Source organism: Silurus aristotelis, assembly GCF_946808225.1.
Source record: "Silurus aristotelis genome assembly, chromosome: 2".
NCBI lineage: Eukaryota > Metazoa > Chordata > Actinopteri > Siluriformes > Siluridae > Silurus > Silurus aristotelis.
In genome coordinates this window covers 3,050,669-3,070,713 of record NC_139575.1, presented here as the reverse complement: position 1 = coordinate 3,070,713, position 20,045 = coordinate 3,050,669, and the positions used below count along the sequence as shown (strand labels likewise).

The window sequence follows — 20,045 nt, the reverse complement described above, 5'->3', positions numbered from 1 at the left end:
ACTCAACTCTTCTCAATTATATCTTATTCTAGCCATGAATAAACTACACATCGCTATGATATATTGTTATGCGCCCCTTTTTGAACACCCTGTTCCACTCTTCTGGGAAGATGGGTTGCATCCTTCCTGAGGTGCAGTCAGCATTTACATTCATCACAAAAGTGTTCAATAGGGTTGAAGCTCTATAGCAGGAGATCTTCCAATCCCATGGGAGATCAAGCATATTCAATTCAATTCCATTTTAACTTTTAACAATGGACAAATCTCCTGTTAGTTTGTTCCTTATAATTGTTGGTTTGACCCCTAATGAGTGACCCAGTGGCGAATGTGACAAGAACAAACTCGCTAAGATGGAATGAGGAAGAAACCACAAAATGAAACGCATCCTCATCTTGGTGCCACCGAATGTCCATTCTAGTACAGATCCATATCTCTAGATCGTCATGGAGCTGCAGTTGTGTACTTTGTGTCATGTTGTAACAGGTTTGGGTCTCCTGGTTCAAGTAAAAGAGAACATCCAAAGACGTCCAATACATTTTTGTGCCTCCAGGTTTGTGGTAACGGTTTGAGGAAGGAGCACATGTGGGTGGAAAAGTCCACCAAAATTACTATACGTGTTCATTGAATTGTAAATGTTGGGAAATCATCAAAAAGACGTGAAAGATCAGAATCGTTTGCTTGTCGGAAGCTTGAGAACATCGGGTTTGCCTTCAGCTGTGACCTTGATGCTACCGAGTTTAATTAAATTAATTATATATGATGGCTGCATGTCTGTTTGGTTTAGGCCACGCCCACTCAGATACACGTAGACACCAGACATAGTAAGGTTTGTACATTTTTAGACCTCCTTTAAAATGAATAGCTTTCAGCGTAGCAACATTAAAAACAAGTTCAGCAATTAGAAACGAGACAAGAGTCATCAGTCACACGTGGCTTTTAATGGCTCGAGCAGCACAGATGACAAATCAAAGCAAACTTTTCATAAAAAAATAAAAATAAAGACATATGGCTTGGCCCTGATGTTCATGTAAACTGAGATACAGAAGATTCATACAGTAGAGAAAAGTCTGTGTGTGTGTGTGTGTGTGTGTGTGTGTAATCCTCACCGCGTTCACCTCCCCCTAAAGCAAGTCATATCGAGTCTATCCACACCCCAGTAATAAAAAAACACAAACAGTATCAGAACTCCATGGCGTTCAAACCCAAATACAGCCAAAATAATAAACTCTGATTTACGGAAGCACTGATTTTTTTTTTTCGGTTATTGTTTGTTCCCTGACATAAAAATTCATTTCAAGCATGTTTGATTTACACTCTGTGCTTAATAAAGAAGAGGAGAAATGTGCTGAAGAAAAGCGTCACATCTCCCGGCCCGTGCTGAAGAGTTCAATTCTTTGCATGCTGTGAAGTGAAAAAAGAAAAGAAAAGAAAATCAAGAGCATGTTCAAAACTGGGATTTATTATAATTATTACTATTAACGTTTACTTAAAGATATAATGTACAGATACATCACAGTTTATTTAGATGTATTATGATTGTGTACAATGATTAGATAGACAGACTGACAGACAGACATATAGATAGATCGATCCTGTCTAGACAGACAGACAGACAGACAGACAGACATATAGATAAATAGATCGATCCTGTCTAGACAGACAGACAGACAGACAGACATATAGATAGATCAATCCTGTCTTGACAGACAAACAGACATATAGATAGATCGATCCTGTCTTGACAGACAGACATATAGATAGATCAATTCTGTCTAGACAGACAGGCAGGCAGGCAGACAGACAGACATATAGATAGATCAATCCTGTCTAGACAGACAGAGACATTTAGATAGATCAATCCTGTCCAGACAGACAGACAGACATATAGATAGATCGATCCTGTCTAGACATAAAGACAGACCGACAGACAGACAGACACTCTCCTTAATATTTGGTCCTTAAACACAAGTTGAAAAACACCGCATAACCCAATACACCACTGTTTCTTTATTGAGACAGACGTGTCCTGGAAGACTCTCAGTCTCTCACATCATTGTGGAGGAAATTTCTCGCTCTTCTTTACAGCACTGCTTCAGTTTATTGGGGTCTGCAGGCAATTTGTTAATGCAGAGCTCTTTTAAGGTCCTTCTGCAGCATTTCATTTGACTTGATTTGACTTTTTAATATGCAAATATACACACATATTCTTTATACTCTGCTAACACACGGCCGCTAACACACGGCTGTCAGCAGGCGTCATCAGCACAATGTTTCTCTGTTCAATCCATTGTCCTGATAACGAGTTTGCAATCCAGCCTCTTATTTCCTCTTGCCTCACTAATGGCTTCCCTCCAGAGAGAACGCAATCTGCCACTCGCAGCGTTACGCCTCGATCACGTAGCCATTAAACATTAGCATTTTAAGCCATATTAAAGAAAAACCCCTGACAGCACTTAACCTCCGGAGAAGGATTAACCCCGTGTAATCTGGATGATGGAAACGAAATGCGATCGATGTTCCTCTATAAGGAGACGCGCGCTAAAGCCTTTAGAAGCGACGACAAACGAGCGCGAGGCATTATAAGGCATTGTAAACGTCAGAAACATTAACTTCTGACCTGGTTTTTGTTTTCGAAAAGAACAATCAGACAGAAAGCAGGAGAATCTAATCTCCTAAGAGGAGTCGATACTTTAAGGAGCACTGAGGAGAAACAATCCCCAGACTGTAAACCTGTGATGGATGGTCAGTGTTGGGGTTCATGGGTAGGCGTGGCACGGTCATGTCCCATAACGTAATTATCAGGACAGGGTTAGTTCCTGAGAACCCTCCTGGGAAACTCCTTGAATTTGGCGTGATCGCTAATCGTTGCATTAAATCTTTCCAAACGGACTGTGCACTCACAGTCACAGGGAGCACCTTCATAAATCAGTGTGCCAAAAGACATCGGGAGCTAATTGAGCTAGGCAAATCTTCCACAGAGACCTTCGACACGATTCGGCAAGTTCACGGCGACGCCGCAAAGAGGCGTTCGGGGTGTTTTGAGTGGCTTCAGGAGAGAAAGAACATCGCCGGAAGACGACGAGAGATCAGGAGAACCTTCAGCAACCTCTCCGCAAACTCTATACGCTGCATATGTTCAGGTCTCCACAAACCTTTGTCCATATAGTTCATCTTTACTCGATCACACAATTGCTTTAATCTCGTTCATCAAATTCGGAAAATTACGACTTCCAGGCGCAGGATAACGTGATGGATCGGACCATCGATCGGGTAGCTGAGAATCTTGCGGACGCTGCATGTGGACGGCGTGATCGAGTTATCGGGTTCTGCTGCGAATAATTGACTTCGAGCGCAGACTCAGACCTGAGACGCCTGGAAAACGAGGTGAAGCGGGATAGCAGAGCACAGAGCAGTGTTTGTGATCTCTAATGAGCAACAGAACATGAGGTGGACGTGGTCTCTCTCACACACACACACACAGAGCTCTGCTTACTTGCTACATCCTTCTGCCTTACCACACCAAAGCGCCTCTCGGATAATAGGCAGCCTGAGGCGAGGCGAGACGAGGCGAGGCGAGGCAATGGGAGATTTTGTGTTATTTTGCGCTAGCAGAAGCGACGGTTCCTCAGCAACACACTACGGCTGTGTTTCACACACACACTATTTGTAATATTCGAATTTAACTCCCTACGTTGCCTCCAGGGTTCAAATGTTATGCGAATCACCTGATTTTAAAAAAGTAGACACGTTTGTTCTGCACATCGTCTTCTCCACATTTGAGTCCCAAATCTGCAGCTCATGAAGCATGAAGGTCCTCAAAGACATGGGACGTCCTCCAAGACGTTTTCTTGCACTTAAATAAGCGTTCCACAGACTACAGTGTGTTCATGATGTTGTAGCTGACAGACAGGACGGAGGATTCACCAATACGTGAACAAGATCCTGAACACGTGACTAACGAGCGCACAATGACTTGTACATGCACCTAATCCTCCCTTTTCTTTCTTTTCATTCATTCTTCTGCTTCTTTTTTTTTTCCTTTTCTGTTTTTCTTTTGTCTTCTTTTCCTTTCAGTCGTTTTCCTTTCTTTCTTGTTTGCCTTACTGCCTTCTTTTCTTTTCCTTCGTTTCTTCTTTCGTTCTTGATTTCTTGCCTTTTCCTTTTTTTTGTCTTTCTTTCTTTCTTGCGTTCTTGTTTGCCTTCCTGCCTTCTTTTCTTTCTTTCGTTCCTTCCTGCCTTTTTTCTTTTCTTGCTTTCTTTCTTTCTTTGGTTCTTGTTTGCCTTCCTGCCTTCGTTTCTTTTTTCTTTCTGTCTTGTGTTCTTTCCCTTTCAATCGTTCTTTATTTTCTGCCTTCTTTTCATTTATTTCTTTCCTTCCTGCCTTTTTTTCTTTTCCCTCTTTCTTTCTTAAATTTCTTGCCTTCCACCTTTTTTTTTTTATTTTCTGTATTTTTTCCTACGTTCTTTCCTTTCCAGTCGATGTGACTCTCAGGACACGTCTCCGTCTCTCTGTAGTGATGCGATACGTCATGTAGCAGCAGCGGTGCTGAGAGAACGCGCTCGAGACACGAGGAGAAATCCACCTACGTGTAAAATATCGCTCACAAATTTCTTTCCAAATGATAAAAGTATCTACTAATAATTCCATATAAATAAAAACTTTTTTCACAGAAGAAAATACGTGGAACACTTGTATCTGATGAACACTTTGTTAAATCGATGCTTCACAGCAACTTTCATGTCGATGCACCGATGCGAATCTGTAACTCGTACCATCACTACACTGTAGTTTTGACTGTTTGACTACAGGGCTTAAATGTACGTGATGAACTCAGATGAGCAGAGTGATACCCACAGTGAAACATCACAATGTGCTTGAAGGAACTATAATCGCTCATGGAACACACCTCCACCAATCAGACTACTGGACCTACTGTTCCAGGTCCACTGACCCCCACTGTCTCCTCCTAGATGGATTCAATCCATGATCATTGATGAGGTTTTCGGTCAGAAGGTTGGGTGCTGCAGCTGAGCTCCTCTTTATGATGTTATGATGGAGTGACAGATTTAAGTGCTGTTTGTCGACTCAGCATTTAACATCATTCCTGTGTGTTCATTCCACTGCTGTTCACACTGCTGACTCACGACTATCACATCATCATGTTCACCAATGACGTATCTGATGAGTCAGCGTTCTGAACTGCTGATTTCAGAAGGACAAACACCGGACTGCTCCATGGAGATCATCTAAAGCACCTAATACTCTCTTTCCTTCCTTTCATTCTTTTCTTTCTTTCCTTCTTTCTTTCTTTCCTTTTCTTTCTCTCTTCTTTTCATTCTTTCTTTCTTGTATTCCTTCCTTCCTTCTTTTCTTACTTCATTTCTACCTACATTCTTTTGTTCTTTTTTTCCTTTCCTTACTTCATTTCTTTCTTTCTTTCTTTTCATTCGTTCTTGCCTTCCTGCCTTCTTTCTTTCCTTCTTTTTTCTTTCTTTCTATCTATCTACCTATTTTCTTTTGTTCTTTTCTTTCCTTACTTCATTTCTTTTTCATTCCTTTCTTTCTTTCGTTATTTCTTTCTTTCTTGTCTTCCTTCTTTATTTATTTATTTAAATTTTTTGTGTTCCTTTTTTTCTTTCTTTCACTTCTTTCTTTTGCTTTCTTTTCTTGATTCTCCCTTCTTTTCTTTCTTTCTTTCTTCCTTCTTTCTTTATTTTTTTTTTTTATTTTTATTTCTCTCTTCTTTTCATTCTTTCTTTTTTGTATCCCTAACCTTCTTGTATTCCTTCTTTCATTCTTTCTTTCTTTCTCACTTTCTCTTCTTTTTTTTCATTCTTTCTTTCCCCTTCTTCCCCTTCGTCCCCTTCTTCTGAGAAATATTCTTTTTCTCAGAAGAGTGGAGGTTATTAAATGGTCACTACATGTGGAACGGGAAGAGCGAATCTCCCGAATGCTGTAAATGTAAATGGACAGGAAGAAAAGGTAAACGGCCCGTTACCATGGAAACCATTGTTTTTAGGACAAGTGCGTGAAGGTAAACCTGTGGTTGATGTCCACGTGCTGATGTGAAGCTTCCTGCAATTAGATCCCTCAAAGAAGTGGCAGAAATATGAGCACGGGCCTGAGAAAGTCACATGACCTCCGGTAACGTTGGGGCCAGACACAGATTACGGCTCGTGTTTAATCATTACCTCGAGAGCAGGCTTCGATGTGTGTGTGTGTGTGTGTGTGTGTGTGTGTGTGTGTGTGTGTGTGTGTGTGTGTGCTTACAGCTGCACCAAGAGCTTGATCCAGGTCTGCGATAATGTCCTCCTCATCCTCCAGTCCCACAGAGAGACGGATCAGTGTGTCTGTGATTCCCAGCTCCATCCTCTGCTCTTCTGACACCGAGGCGTGGGTCATGATCGCCCTGAGAACAAAATCACGTGATTTACGTGTGACATACGGCCCACGTGAGATTATTTATCTCCGGATAAACCCGTTAACCAGAGCCGCCGGGCTCGGATGAATTTGATTGGACGAGCAAAGTCGTTTCGTTATTAGAGCTCTTGATAAGGCGAGCAGGCGCATGTGATAAGCAGCAACCAAAATTAAATATACTACACACAGTTCAAACACACACACACGCGCACACGCGCACACACGCACACACGCACACACGCACACACGCACACACGCACACACGCACACACGCACACACACACACACACACACACACACACACACACTCTACTGACCGTAAGCACTCAGAAATCAGTGTTAATGTTTAATATTTTAAGACTTTCTTCCCCGGAGTACAATATCCAACACACCAAACACATAATGACTGCTGCTTGGCTTTGATGATTTATGATGGTTACAATGATGGATTGTGCGATAGTTAGTGCCCCCTTGTGACACCTAAAGCTCCCATCTCTATTTCTCTTCTCTTCTCTTCTCTTCTTCTCTCTTCTCTTCTCTCTTCTCTTCTCTCTTCTCTTCTCTCTTCTCTATTTCTCTCTTTCTCTTCCTCTCTTTCTCTTCCTCTCTTTCTCTTCCTCTCTTTCTCTTCCTCTCTTTCTCTTCCTCTCTTTCTCTTCCTCTCTTTCTCTTTCTCTCCTCTTCTCTCCTCTTCTCTCCTCTTCTCTCCTCTTCTCTCCTCTTCTCTCCTCTTCTCTCCTCTCTTCTCTCCTCTTCTCTATTTCTCTTCTCTCTTCTCTCTTTCTCTTATCTCTATTTCTCTCCTCTCTTCTCTCCTCTTCTCTCTTTTCTCTCCTCTTCTCTATTTCTCTTCTCTCTTCTTTATTTCTCTTCTCTCTTCTCTATTTCTCTTCTCTATTTCTCTTCTCTCTTCTCTATTTCTCTTCTCTCTTCTCTCTTTCTCTTTTTCTCATCTCTATTTCTCTCCTCTCTTCTCTCCTCTTCTCTCTTTTCTCTCCTCTTCTCTATTTCTCTTCTCTCTTCTTTATTTCTCTTCTCTCTTCTCTATTTCTCTTCTCTCTTCTCTATTTCTCTTCTCTATTTCTCTTCTCTCTTCTCTATTTCTCTTCTCTCTTCTCTATTTCTCTTCTCTCTTCTCTATTTCTCTTCTCTCTTCCTCTCCTCTTCTCTCTTCCTCTCCTCTTCTCTCTTCCTCTCCTCTCTCTATTTCTCCTCTCTCTCTCTATTTCTCCTCTCTCTCTCTATTTCTCCTCTCTCTCTATTTCTCTCCTCTCTCTCTATTTCTCTCCTCTCTCTCTATTTCTCTCCTCTCTCTCTATTTCTCTCCTCTCTCTCTATTTCTCTCCTCTCTCTCTTTCTCTCCTCTCTCTCTTTCTCCTCTCCTCTCTTTCTCCTCTCCTCTCTTTCTCCTCTCCTCTCTCTATTTCTCCTCTCTCTCTATTTCTCTCCTCTCTCTCTATTTCTCTCCTCTCTCTCTTTTTCTCCCCTCTCTCTCTTTTTCTCCCCTCTCTTTTTCTCCTCTCCTCTCTTTTTCTCCTCTCCTCTCTTTCTCCTCTCTCTCTATTTCTCTCCTCTCTCTCTTTTTCTCCTCTCCTCTCTTTCTCCTCTCCTCTCTCTATTTCTCCTCTCCTCTCTCTATTTCTCCTCTCCTCTCTCTATTTCTCCTCTCCTCTCTCTATTTCTCCTCTCCTCTCTCTCTCTTTCTCTCCTCTCTCTCTCTTTCTCTCCTCTCTCTCTCTTTCTCTCCTCTCTCTCTCTTTCTCTCCTCTCTCTCTTTCTCTCCTCTCTCTCTCTTTCTCCTCTCCTCTCTCTCTCTTTCTCCTCTCCTCTCTTTCTCTTTCTCCTCTCCTCTCTCTCTCTTTCTCCTCTCCTCTCTCTCTCTTTCTCCTCTCCTCTCTCTCTCTTTCTCCTCTCCTCTCTCTCTCTTTCTCCTCTCCTCTCTCTCTCTTTCTCCTCTCCTCTCTCTCTCTTTCTCCTCTCTCTCTCTTTCTCCTCTCTCTCTCTTTCTCCTCTCTCTCTCTTTCTCCTCTCCTCTCTTTCTCCTCTCCTCTCTTTCTCCTCTCCTCTCTTTCTCCTCTCCTCTCTTTCTCCTCTCCTCTCTTTCTCCTCTCCTCTCTTTCTCCTCTCCTCTCTTTCTCCTCTCCTCTCTTTCTCCTCTCCTCTCTTTCTCCTCTCCTCTCCTCTCTTTCTCCTCTCCTCTCTTTCTCCTCTCCTCTCTTTCTCCTCTCCTCTCTTTCTCCTCTCTCTTCTCAGAACAGTGGAGGCAGGGCCGAAATAAATTAAGCGAAAGAAAGAAAGAAAGAAAGAAAGAAAGAAAGAAAGAAAGAAAGAAAGAAAGAAAGAAAGAAAGAAAGAAAGAAAGAAAGAAAGAAAGAAAGAAAGAAAGAAAGAAAGAAAGAACAGGGACAACAGTAGGAACAGAAAAATGCAAAGGAAGGAAGGAAGGAAGGTGCGAAAGAAGGAAGACCAGAAGGAAGGAAGGAAGAATCTTGACTGATTTGGAGATAAAAGTGAGATATTTGACTTTGAAATGAAGTTGAAGTAAAAGACGAGTAAATTACAGATACGCAGTAAAAAAGCTTCAGAACAGTAAAGCATAAGATTTACTTCATTACTGCTCACTGCTGCAGGGAGACGAGTGCAGAGACACAACAACCACGGGATGTGAGACAAGGAGAAGGAGAAAACAAGGAGAAGACAAGGAGGAGACAAGGAGAAGGAGAAGACAAGGAGATGGAAAAGGAGATAGAGAAGGAGAAGGAGAAGACAAGGAGATAGAGAAGGAGAAGGAGAAGGAGAAGGAGAAGACAAGGAGATAGAGAAGGAGAAGGAGAAGACAAGGAGGAGACAAGGAGGAGACAAGGAGAAGGAGGAGACAAGGAGATAGAGAAGGAGAAGGAGAAGACAAGGAGAAGGAGAAGACAAGGAGATAGAGAAGGAGAAGGAGAAAACAAGGAGGAGACAAGGAGGAGACAAGGAGGAGACAAGGAGAAGGAGAAGACAAGGAGAAGGAGGAGACAAGGAGATAGAGAAGGAGAAGGAGAAGACAAGGAGAAGGAGAAGACAAGGAGATAGAGAAGGAGAAGGAGAAAACAAGGAGGAGACAAGGAGGAGACAAGGAGGAGACAAGGAGAAGGAGAAGACAAGGAGATAGAGAAGGAGAAGGAGAAGACAAGGAGATGGAGAAGGAGAAGGAGAAGGAGAAGACAAGGAGATGGAGAAGGAGAAGGAGAAGACAAGGAGATGGAGAAGGAGAAGGAGAAGGTGAGGCTTCATACAAGGACCAATCATTTGGTGTTGAATAAAATGGAGATCAATCTTGGTTCTCGCTACTGTTACGGAAACTTGAGATTAAAAGGTAGAAGAAGAAAAAGTTTGAATCGTTCTTTCAGGAAGAGCTTGAAGGTACTTACGGGTGCTCAGCCAGACTCTCGTAGCCTCCGAGACTTTCAGCGAGAGCAAACAACTGGAGAAATAAGAGAATATACAGAGATGGTTTAAAGACAGAAGAATGGCAATTATGTAGGAGGTTTATTTACAACCTGTATAAAGAGACCTGTATGGGAAATTCCTACTTAAAACAACACCACACACTCAGGAATGAGATCCTGAAGTTCCATGATTCCAATCAGCAGCTGCTGAGAATCACAGATGTTCCTCTAGATTTTGTGGAGATTCATAATTCTACATTTATTAAACTAAACTCTTTTCGGCAGCTCGGAGGTGTTCACACGTAATAATAATCTATTAATAGAATAGAGTCCCCCTAACCCTAACCCTAACCCCGGTGATGGTACATTCTCAAACTACCTTGTCTCTAATTACCTTGAGGTTTTTGAGGAACGTAGTGGCGTGTTCCAGTTTGCCTTTAATGTAGAAGGTGATCATCCCGGGACATCCTGTGCACTGCTTCTTCGTCAGCTCGTACTGGGGGTGAGAGGGTAGACCTGTCAGAAAAAGAAAAACGAGAATCCGATATTAATTTCGAATTTACTATATTAGTCTTTTTTTTTTTTTTTTTTTTTTTTATTATAATATTTTTTTCTGTACAGTATTGTGTTCTTGGATACATTAGTGCCCCCTAGTGGATATAAACCTATAACACACCATGACTAGGAGTCTTCAGGCCAGGTTTAAGTCCTAAAAGGCCCTGCATTGGTTTTTCCTTGTTTTTTTTGTATTTTAAACAACAACAGTTTTAGATACCTGGGAAAAGCACTTTCTCCACCCTGCAATCAGCCTCGAGAAACTTCGCCACAGCCAGCGCGTTCCTGAAGTGCTGCTTCATTCTCAGGGACAACGTCTTCAGTCCACGATTACACAAGTAGCAGTCGAACGGGGACGGGACGGCACCTAGAGCTGTAATGAGAGTGTATGTAAGTCCTTCTGTCCTAAAGAGACACTGGAGACTCCTGACACTGAAGACTCCTGTCATGTTCAAGTCCAGAAATCATAAAGAAAGACAAAAAAGACAAAAAAGAGAAAGAAAGACAAAAAAGAAAGCAAGAAAGAAAGAAAGCAAGAAAGCAAGAAAGAAAGAAAGAAAGAAAGAAAGAAAGAAAGAAAGAAAGAAACACATATTACAGCACTTTTGGAGCACAGAGGGTTAAGGGCCTTGCTCAGGGGCCCTAGGAATGCCAGGCTGCCGATTCCAGGGCCTGAAACCCCGAACTTCCAATCAGTAACTCAGAACCTGAACCACAGAGTCAGTGTTCACATTTATTCAGTTTAACAGGGTTGGAGCTCTATAGCAGGAGATCTTCCACTCTCCAACCCATGAAAAGCAGATCTTCATGGAGGTGGATTTGTGCACTTTGTGTGGTGCTGGAGCAGGTTTGGGGTCTCCTAGTTCAAGTAAAGAGTAAACTTCATGCATCCAATACAATTGTGTTCAGGGAAAAAAAACAGATACGGCTGAAAAGGTCGGGTGTCCCAATACTTTTGGCCATATAATGTATATGTTTACAGCTCAACTCGATGAAGCAGGATCTCATTAATCCTCACCATTCTGCAAATATTTCAGTTTTTCATACAGGGTTTCACTGTTCACAGAAATCAGCCCCATGACGACGTCACTGTGCCCTACAATAAAACACAACACGGGTTAGATCATTGATATCCTGAGCTAAAATAATCCTCCAAAACTGTTTCACTGGTAGTTTTAAGATGATTTTTGAGAAGATACTCACCGTTCATGTACTTTGTGGCTGAGTACATGCACAAGTCTGCTCCCAGGGCCAGGGGGCGCTGTAGGCACAGCAAAGATCACCAAAATAGTTCAGGGCAAAGAATAAGACGTTTTATTGTTTAGAGTTAAAATAAAGTGATGGGATTAATAATAAAAGTGAAATGAAGGAAGGCATATAAGATAAGAGGCTCATTTCATCAGATAGAAGAAGGATTCTGAAAATCATGAGAAGATTTATCAAAATGATGAGACGTAATACTGCAGTAACCAAATAGGAATATTTAAGAACTTCATACTTGAATGTGTTTTTTTTTTTTTCTCACTGACCCTGGATCTCTCAATCTCTCACTGACCCTGGATCTCTCCCTGACCCTGGATCTCTCAATCTCTCACTGACCCTGGATCTCTCCCTGACCCTGAATCTCTCAATCTCTCCATGACCCTGGATCTCTCCCTGACCCTGGATCTCTCAATCTCCTTATGACCCTGGATCTCTCCCTCACGCTGGATCTCTCGATCTCTGCCCGACCCTGGATCTCTCGATCTCTGCCCGACCCTGGATCTCTCGATCTCTGCCCGACCCTGGATCTCTCGATCTCTGCCCGACCCTGGATCTCTCGATCTCTGCCCGACCCTGGATCTCTCGATCTCTCCCCGACCCTGGATCTCTCGATCTCTCCCCGACCCTGGATCTCTCGATCTCTCCCCGACCCTGGATCTCTCGATCTCTCCCCGACCCTGGATCTCTCCCCGACCCTCGATCTCTCTCTGACCCTCGATCTCTCCCTGAACCTGGATCTCTCCCCGACCCTGGGTCTCTCCCCGACCCTGGGTCTCCCCCTGAACCTGGATCTCTCCCTGATCCTGGATTTGAAGATGCCTTCCAAATTTTGGGTCCGTGTGCAAAATTGTTGCTGAGATACAACCTCATGTCCTGTTTGGCAGCTGTGTTTAGTTTCTTGGTTGTGTACAGGCAAACAGTTTATAGTAATCAAAATTATTTTGATAGCTTTGGTCCAAGTTTGTCTGAAGACAATTTGTACCAGATTTGTTTTTAACTTTGCCAAAAAAAAAAAAAAAAGGACAAAACCCAAGATGGCTGAAAATCTAGCTAGGTGGAAATTGGTGTTTATTTTTTTGTTTCAATGTGGAGACAAGTTTTATAATGTACTTATATATATTTAGATTATAAATACAAATGTCACCCAACGGTGGCGCTAAAGTGTTGGTAGAACACAAATTTGTTCAAAATATTCCTTAGACTCTGGGCAATGCTCTGCTCATGTGCGTCCGGTAGAAAACGAACGACTCTTTGAGACGCACATTAAAGACTCGTTCAAAATGAAAAAAACATTTGTGAAAGACTAAACACTACCCCCTAGTGTTAATACCTGGTCATTACCCATACCTGGAAGTACGCGGACATGAAGGTGTTGTCCACGACCACAATAATGTCCTTGTTGTGCGCATGTGCGATTTCTGAGCAGGCTTTAATGTCCACAACCTTCATCATCGGATTGGTTGGAGTTTCAATCCACAACAGCTACATGGACCAGAAAAGCGACAGGTTTATTTTCTTCACCGGGATTTTTAATTGCAAAAATATAAAAAGAAGATAAAACTCAGCAAACCTTCGTGTTGGGTTTGAGGGCTGCTTTTAACACCTCCAGCTTGGTGCAGTCAGTGAAGGAGATGTCATAGCCGATCTCCGCAGCGATCCTTTTAAAATACCGATTGGTTCCTGAAAGATATGAGATCTCATTTTCAGTCACATCCTCCTCCCGGACCTGCAGTGTTCGACTGCGTGAAGCAATAAATAATATCATAGTGCACAGATTTACCTCCGTAGACGTCGTTCATACACACGATCCCATCTCCGGTCTTCAGCATGTGCACGATGGTCGTCGTAGCGGCTAATCCAGACGCCAGAGCAACACCTGGTCCGGAGTAAAGCGGTTTGTTAAGAAAAAATTTCTTGACCTTTAAAAGTCACCCTAAGATGGCTGATGACCAATCAGGACCAAGCTTTCATCATTAGAGATATTAGGGATGTAACGGATGTATGGGCAAGGTGTTCAACAGGGTTAGAGATAGCAGGAGATCTTCCACTCCAACCCATGGAAAGCAGATCTTTATAGAGCTGGGCTAGAGCTTTGTGCACTCAGTAGTGGCTTGGAAGATCTCCTGCTATAGAACTCCAACCATATTGAACACCTTTGGGATGAACAAGAATGCTGACTGCATGGAAAGCAAATCTTCATGTAGCACAGGGGCAGTGTCATGCTGGAGCAGGTCTGGGTCTCGTAGTTCAAGCGAAAGGAAAATTTCATGCTACAGAAAGGCATTTCGAATACGTTCTGTACAATAGTCTGCCTTCAACTCTGTGGCAACAGTTTGGGGAAGAACCACATACGGCTGGAAAAGTCGGGCGTCCCAATACTTTTGGCACACGGTGTAGATTTTTAGACAGAGCTGCTAAACAAAATGAAAACATTTTTAAACAATTTATATTCATAAATAACAATTTAGAGAACGTAACGTTATTCCCCTTCTGACCCTAAAACCCTGTGGAACATTCTGGAAAATAAAAGTACATTACAGTGTCGAGCTCCATCCAGTGCAGCCACGGCTTTTTCCAGACAGTTCCGTGTGGGATTCCCACTGCGACTGTACTCAAAACCCTGCAATTACACACACACACACACACACACACACACACACACACACACACACACACACACACAAATTTGAGTGAAATACAGAAAATATTTTTTGAATTTATTAGACATTATTATTTTTAATTATTCTATATTTTAATTTTAATTGATTTTAATATTGCTTTTAATATTTCCGATTAAATCATTTTGTTTATTTTTTAAGTGATTTTTATTTATTTATTTGTAAAAATAATTTATTTTGTGATAGCCTTTAAATACTGAATTATTTAGAAAATAAATAAACAAAAATAAATAATTATTTTTTTATAAATAAAAATATGTTTCATTTAAAATCACTTTGAACCATTTGGTTTGTTTTAACAGGATTTTTTTTTTTTTTTACATTAAGTACATTAAGTTTATTTTTTTGTTAATATTTTACAACAACAGGTCAAAGACTTATTTCACAATTGTGACTTTAGATCTTGTAACTGCAACTTATTTCACATCTGTTACTTTACATCTCGTCACATTTGTGACATTACATCTCATAATTGCGAGTTATTTTATATTGCAACTTTACATCCCATAGCTACAACTGTGACTTTACATCTTGTAACTATCACTTAATATAACATCTGGGACTTTGCATCTCGTGTCTGGAACCTACTGTTTTTACAACTGTGACTTTACATCTCGTAGCTACAACTGTGACATTACATCTCATAACTTTGACTAAAAATTGCATAGCTATTACTTTACATTTCATAATTATGACTTATTACACAATTGTGACTTTATATCTCAACTATGTATTAATATATTTACCTTCGTGACATTACATCTCATGAGTGCGATTTATTTCACAACTGTGACTTTATATCTTGTAGTTATAACTTTAGATATCAAAAATGTGATTTTACATCTCGAACTTGGACCAAGCATTTTAAATCTGTTACTTTACAAAGTTCAAACTACGACTTCATTTCACAACCGTGACTTTACATCTCGTAGCTACAACCGTGACTTTACATCTCGTAGCTACAACCGTGACTTTACATCTCGTAGCTACAACCGTGACTTTACATCTCGTAGCTACAACTGTGACTTTACAACTGTGACTTTACATCTCGTAGCTACAACCGTGACTTTACATCTCGTAGCTACAACCGTGACTTTACATCTCGTAGCTACAACTGTGACTTTACAACTGTGACTTTACATCTCGTAGCTACAACCGTGACTTTACATCTCGTAGCTACAACCGTGACTTTACATCTCGTAGCTACAACCGTGACTTTACATCTCGTAGCTACAACCGTGACTTTACATCTCGTAGCTACAACCGGGACTTTACATCTCGTAGCTACAACTGTGACTTTACAACCGGGACTTTACATCTCGTAGCTACAACTGTGACTTTACAACCGGGACTTTACATCTCGTAGCTACAACCGGGACTTTACATCTCGTAGCTACAACCGGGACTTTACATCTCGTAGCTACAACCGGGACTTTACATCTCGTAGCTACAACCGGGACTTTACAACTGTGACTTTACAACTGTGACTTTACATCTCGTAGCTACAACTGTGACTTTACAACCGGGACTTTACATCTCGTAGCTACAACTGTGACTTTACAACCGGGACTTTACATCTCGTAGCTACAACTGTGACTTTACAACCGGGACTTTACATCTCGTAGCTACAACTGTGACTTTACAACCGGGACTTTACATCTCGTAGCTACAACCGGGACTTTACATCTCGTAGCTACAACCGGGACTTTACATCTCGTAGCTACAACCGGGACTTTACATCTCGTAGCTACAACCGGGACTTTACATCTCGTAGCTACAACTGTGACTTTACATCTCGTAGCTACAACCGGGACTTTACATCTCGTAGCTACAACTGTGACTTTACAACCGTGACTTTACATCTCGTAGCTACAACTGTGACTTTACAACCGGGACTTTACATCTCGTAGCTACAACTGTGACTTTACAACCGGGACTTTACATCTCGTAGCTACAACTGTGACTTTACAACCGGGACTTTACATCTCGTAGCTACAACTGTGACTTTACAACCGGGACTTTACATCTCGTAGCTACAACTGTGACTTTACAACCGGGACTTTACATCTCGTAGCTACAACTGTGACTTTACAACCGGGACTTTACATCTCGTAGCTACAACCGGGACTTTACATCTCGTAGCTACAACCGGGACTTTACATCTCGTAGCTACAACCGGGACTTTACATCTCGTAGCTACAACCGGGACTTTACAACTGTGACTTTACAACTGTGACTTTACATCTCGTAGCTACAACCGGGACTTTACATCTCGTAGCTACAACCGGGACTTTACATCTCGTAGCTACAACCGGGACTTTACATCTCGTAGCTACAACCGGGACTTTACATCTCGTAGCTACAACCGGGACTTTACATCTCGTAGCTACAACCGGGACTTTACATCTCGTAGCTACAACCGGGACTTTACATCTCGTAGCTACAACCGGGACTTTACAACTGTGACTTTACAACTGTGACTTTACATCTCGTAGCTACAACTGTGACTTTACATCTCGTAGCTACAACTGTGACTTTACATCTCGTAGCTACAACTGTGACTTTACATCTCGTAGCTACAACTGTGACTTTACATCTCGTAGCTACAACTGTGACTTTACATCTCGTAGCTACAACTGTGACTTTACATCTCGTAGCTACAACTGTGACTTTACATCTCGTAGCTACAACTGTGACTTTACATCTCGTAGCTACAACTGTGACTTTACATCTCGTAGCTACAACTGTGACTTTACATCTCGTAGCTACAACTGTGACTTTACATCTCGTAGCTACAACTGTGACTTTACATCTCGTAGCTACAACTGTGACTTTACATCTCGTAGCTACAACTGTGACTTTACATCTCGTAGCTACAACTGTGACTTTACATCTCGTAGCTACAACTGTGACTTTACATCTCGTAGCTACAACTGTGACTTTACATCTCGTAGCTACAACTGTGACTTTACATCTCGTAGCTACAACTGTGACTTTACATCTCGTAGCTACAACTGTGACTTTACATCTCGTAGCTACAACTGTGACTTTACATCTCGTAGCTACAACTGTGACTTTACATCTCGTAGCTACAACTGTGACTTTACATCTCGTAGCTACAACTGTGACTTTACATCTCGTAGCTACAACTGTGACTTTACATCTCGTAGCTACAACTGTGACTTTACATCTCGTAGCTACAACTGTGACTTTACATCTCGTAGCTACAACTGTGACTTTACATCTCGTAGCTACAACTGTGACTTTACATCTCGTAGCTACAACTGTGACTTTACATCTCGTAGCTACAACTGTGACTTTACATCTCGTAGCTACAACTGTGACTTTACATCTCGTAGCTACAACTGTGACTTTACATCTCGTAGCTACAACTGTGACTTTACATCTCGTAGCTACAACTGTGACTTTACATCTCGTAGCTACAACTGTGACTTTACATCTCGTAGCTACAACTGTGACTTTACATCTCGTAGCTACAACTGTGACTTTACATCTCGTAGCTACAACTGTGACTTTACATCTCGTAGCTACAACTGTGACTTTACATCTCGTAGCTACAACTGTGACTTTACATCTCGTAGCTACAACTGTGACTTTACATCTCGTAGCTACAACTGTGACTTTACATCTCGTAGCTACAACTGTGACTTTACATCTCGTAGCTACAACTGTGACTTTACATCTCGTAGCTACAACTGTGACTTTACATCTCGTAGCTACAACTGTGACTTTACAACTGTGACTTTACATCTCGTAGCTACAACTGTGATGTTACATCTCGTAAGTATCACTTAATATAATACCTGTGACTTTATATCTTGTAGTTATAACTTTAAATATCACAAATGTGATTTTACATCTCGAACTTGGACTAAACATTTAAAATCTGTTACCTCACATTTTAAACTATGACTTCATTTCACAATTGTGACTTTACATCATGTAACTATGACTATATTTCACAACTGTCACTTGCAACGTAATTTCACATCTGTGACTTTACATCTCGTAACTATGACTTATTTCAGATCTGTGACTTTATGTTTTGTAACTGGCATTTACTTTAATGTGCTTTAGTCTCTGTTAAATTTTGACATGTTTTGCAACGTTTCCTTTATCGCATCCGCATATCATTGGTGACTGATTTCTTGGCACAGACAAACATTCCAGTTAGATCCGGTTTTAAATTCACCTGCTGTAACCCTGAGTTTAATTGATGTAATCATTGCAGTTGTATGTTTCCCTGAATGACATTTCTGTCTCATCATGTGCAGCGGTGAAAGACCTTGGTGTGATTATTGAATCCCATCAATCATTAAAAGCTAATGTAGATCATTTTACTTGGCTTGCTTTCTTTTATCTTGGAAGTATTGCTACGTAGGAAATCTAATGTTAATACATGATGCAAAAAAACCTAGTTCATTCATAAAATACTACTTCTGATATATAAAGAACTGAATTAAATCACGTGACATTGTGATCTACCACTTTGCCTACATTGTTCAAATGGTGCAGGCTCTTTGTTGGTACCTAGAACTGGGGTCTTTGAATATAGTTCCTTCCTTTACGCGTTCAGGTTTGTTGAAGGCCTCGGGGATTGGTAGAGTGGTTAAGATTTTGGACTTTGGATTGGAAGGTTGTTAGTTTAAATCCCAGCATTACTAAGTGATTTTAGACAACCTTTTTTATTCTAAATTCAACTTAATACTCAAAGTGTTCAATATCCACCGAACTATCTATCTATCTATCCATCCATCCATCCATCCATCATTATGAGTCACGCTCATTACTTTGAGGTGGCTATTAAACATTATTTAACACCTTTTGTAACACGTCAGCACGTCATTGTGGACACGTTATTAACACACGACGTGTGTGTGTGTGTGTGAGAGAGAGAGAGAGAGAGAGAGAGAGAGAGAGAGAGAGAGAGAGAGAGAGAGAGAGAGAGAGAGAGAGAAGGGGGGGGGGAGAAGGGGGGGGGGGGAGAAGGGGGGGGGGGGGGAGAAGGAGGGGGGGGGGGAGAAGGAGGGGGGGGGGAGAAGGGGGGGGGGGAGAAGGGGGGGGGGAGAGAAGGGGGGGGGGGGAGAAGGGGGGGGAGAAGGGGGGGGGAGAAGGGGGGGGAGAAGGGGGGGGGAGAAGGGGGGGGGGGAGATCACATGAGCGCTCACCGCGTGTTTTCCAGGACCGAACTGTTTGAAGGTGGTGGACAGTGAAATCGGAGGCACCACCGCCATGGAGCTCCACTGCTCGGGTTCCTGGCCGGCGTGAATCGCATCCGTGGCGAAAGACCGGAACTCAGGGCAGAATCCAGACATCTCACTGCTTTGTAAAGCCATGTGGAGATAAACGTGTAGCTCGGAGATGTACGGGTTCCTGAGGGTTCCTGAGCTCCGCTGCTGATGAAACCCGATGTGCCGGTTACCCCTTTAACACGGACGTGTGTAAATTCAGCAACCAACCAATCACAGTGTCCGGGTACTGAACGCCTACTGATTGGTCAAGCCGCAGAGGCGGAAGCGTAATCACGTGATCTTAGTTTAGCAAATCATTTTGTCCCAGTGAACTGCTGAATTTAAATAAAAATATATATATTAAAATCATATTTTCTCACAATTTGGCAGCTTTAAACTCTTTAAAGCATTCGGTTGAAATTATTTATAAGACAATAATATTATT

The 20,045-nt window shown here is 41.8% G+C and overlaps 1 protein-coding gene across 1 annotated transcript; it reads right to left on the bottom strand.

The window, feature by feature from the left end:
- Positions 1 to 916: 916 nt before the first annotated feature.
- On the bottom strand, positions 917 to 19,808 carry cth (cystathionase (cystathionine gamma-lyase)). Its single transcript, XM_083563711.1, has 12 exons — positions 19,538 to 19,808; positions 14,209 to 14,290; positions 13,451 to 13,546; positions 13,241 to 13,350; positions 13,018 to 13,152; positions 11,611 to 11,668; positions 11,426 to 11,503; positions 10,628 to 10,780; positions 10,247 to 10,368; positions 9,835 to 9,887; positions 6,272 to 6,410; positions 917 to 1,401 (listed from the first exon to the last, which is right to left on the bottom strand). Exons 1-12 carry the CDS (start codon positions 19,703 to 19,705, stop codon positions 1,387 to 1,389), a joined length of 1,209 nt encoding a protein of 402 aa, XP_083419837.1. The 5' UTR covers positions 19,706 to 19,808; the 3' UTR covers positions 917 to 1,386.
- Positions 19,809 to 20,045: the final 237 nt, after the last annotated feature.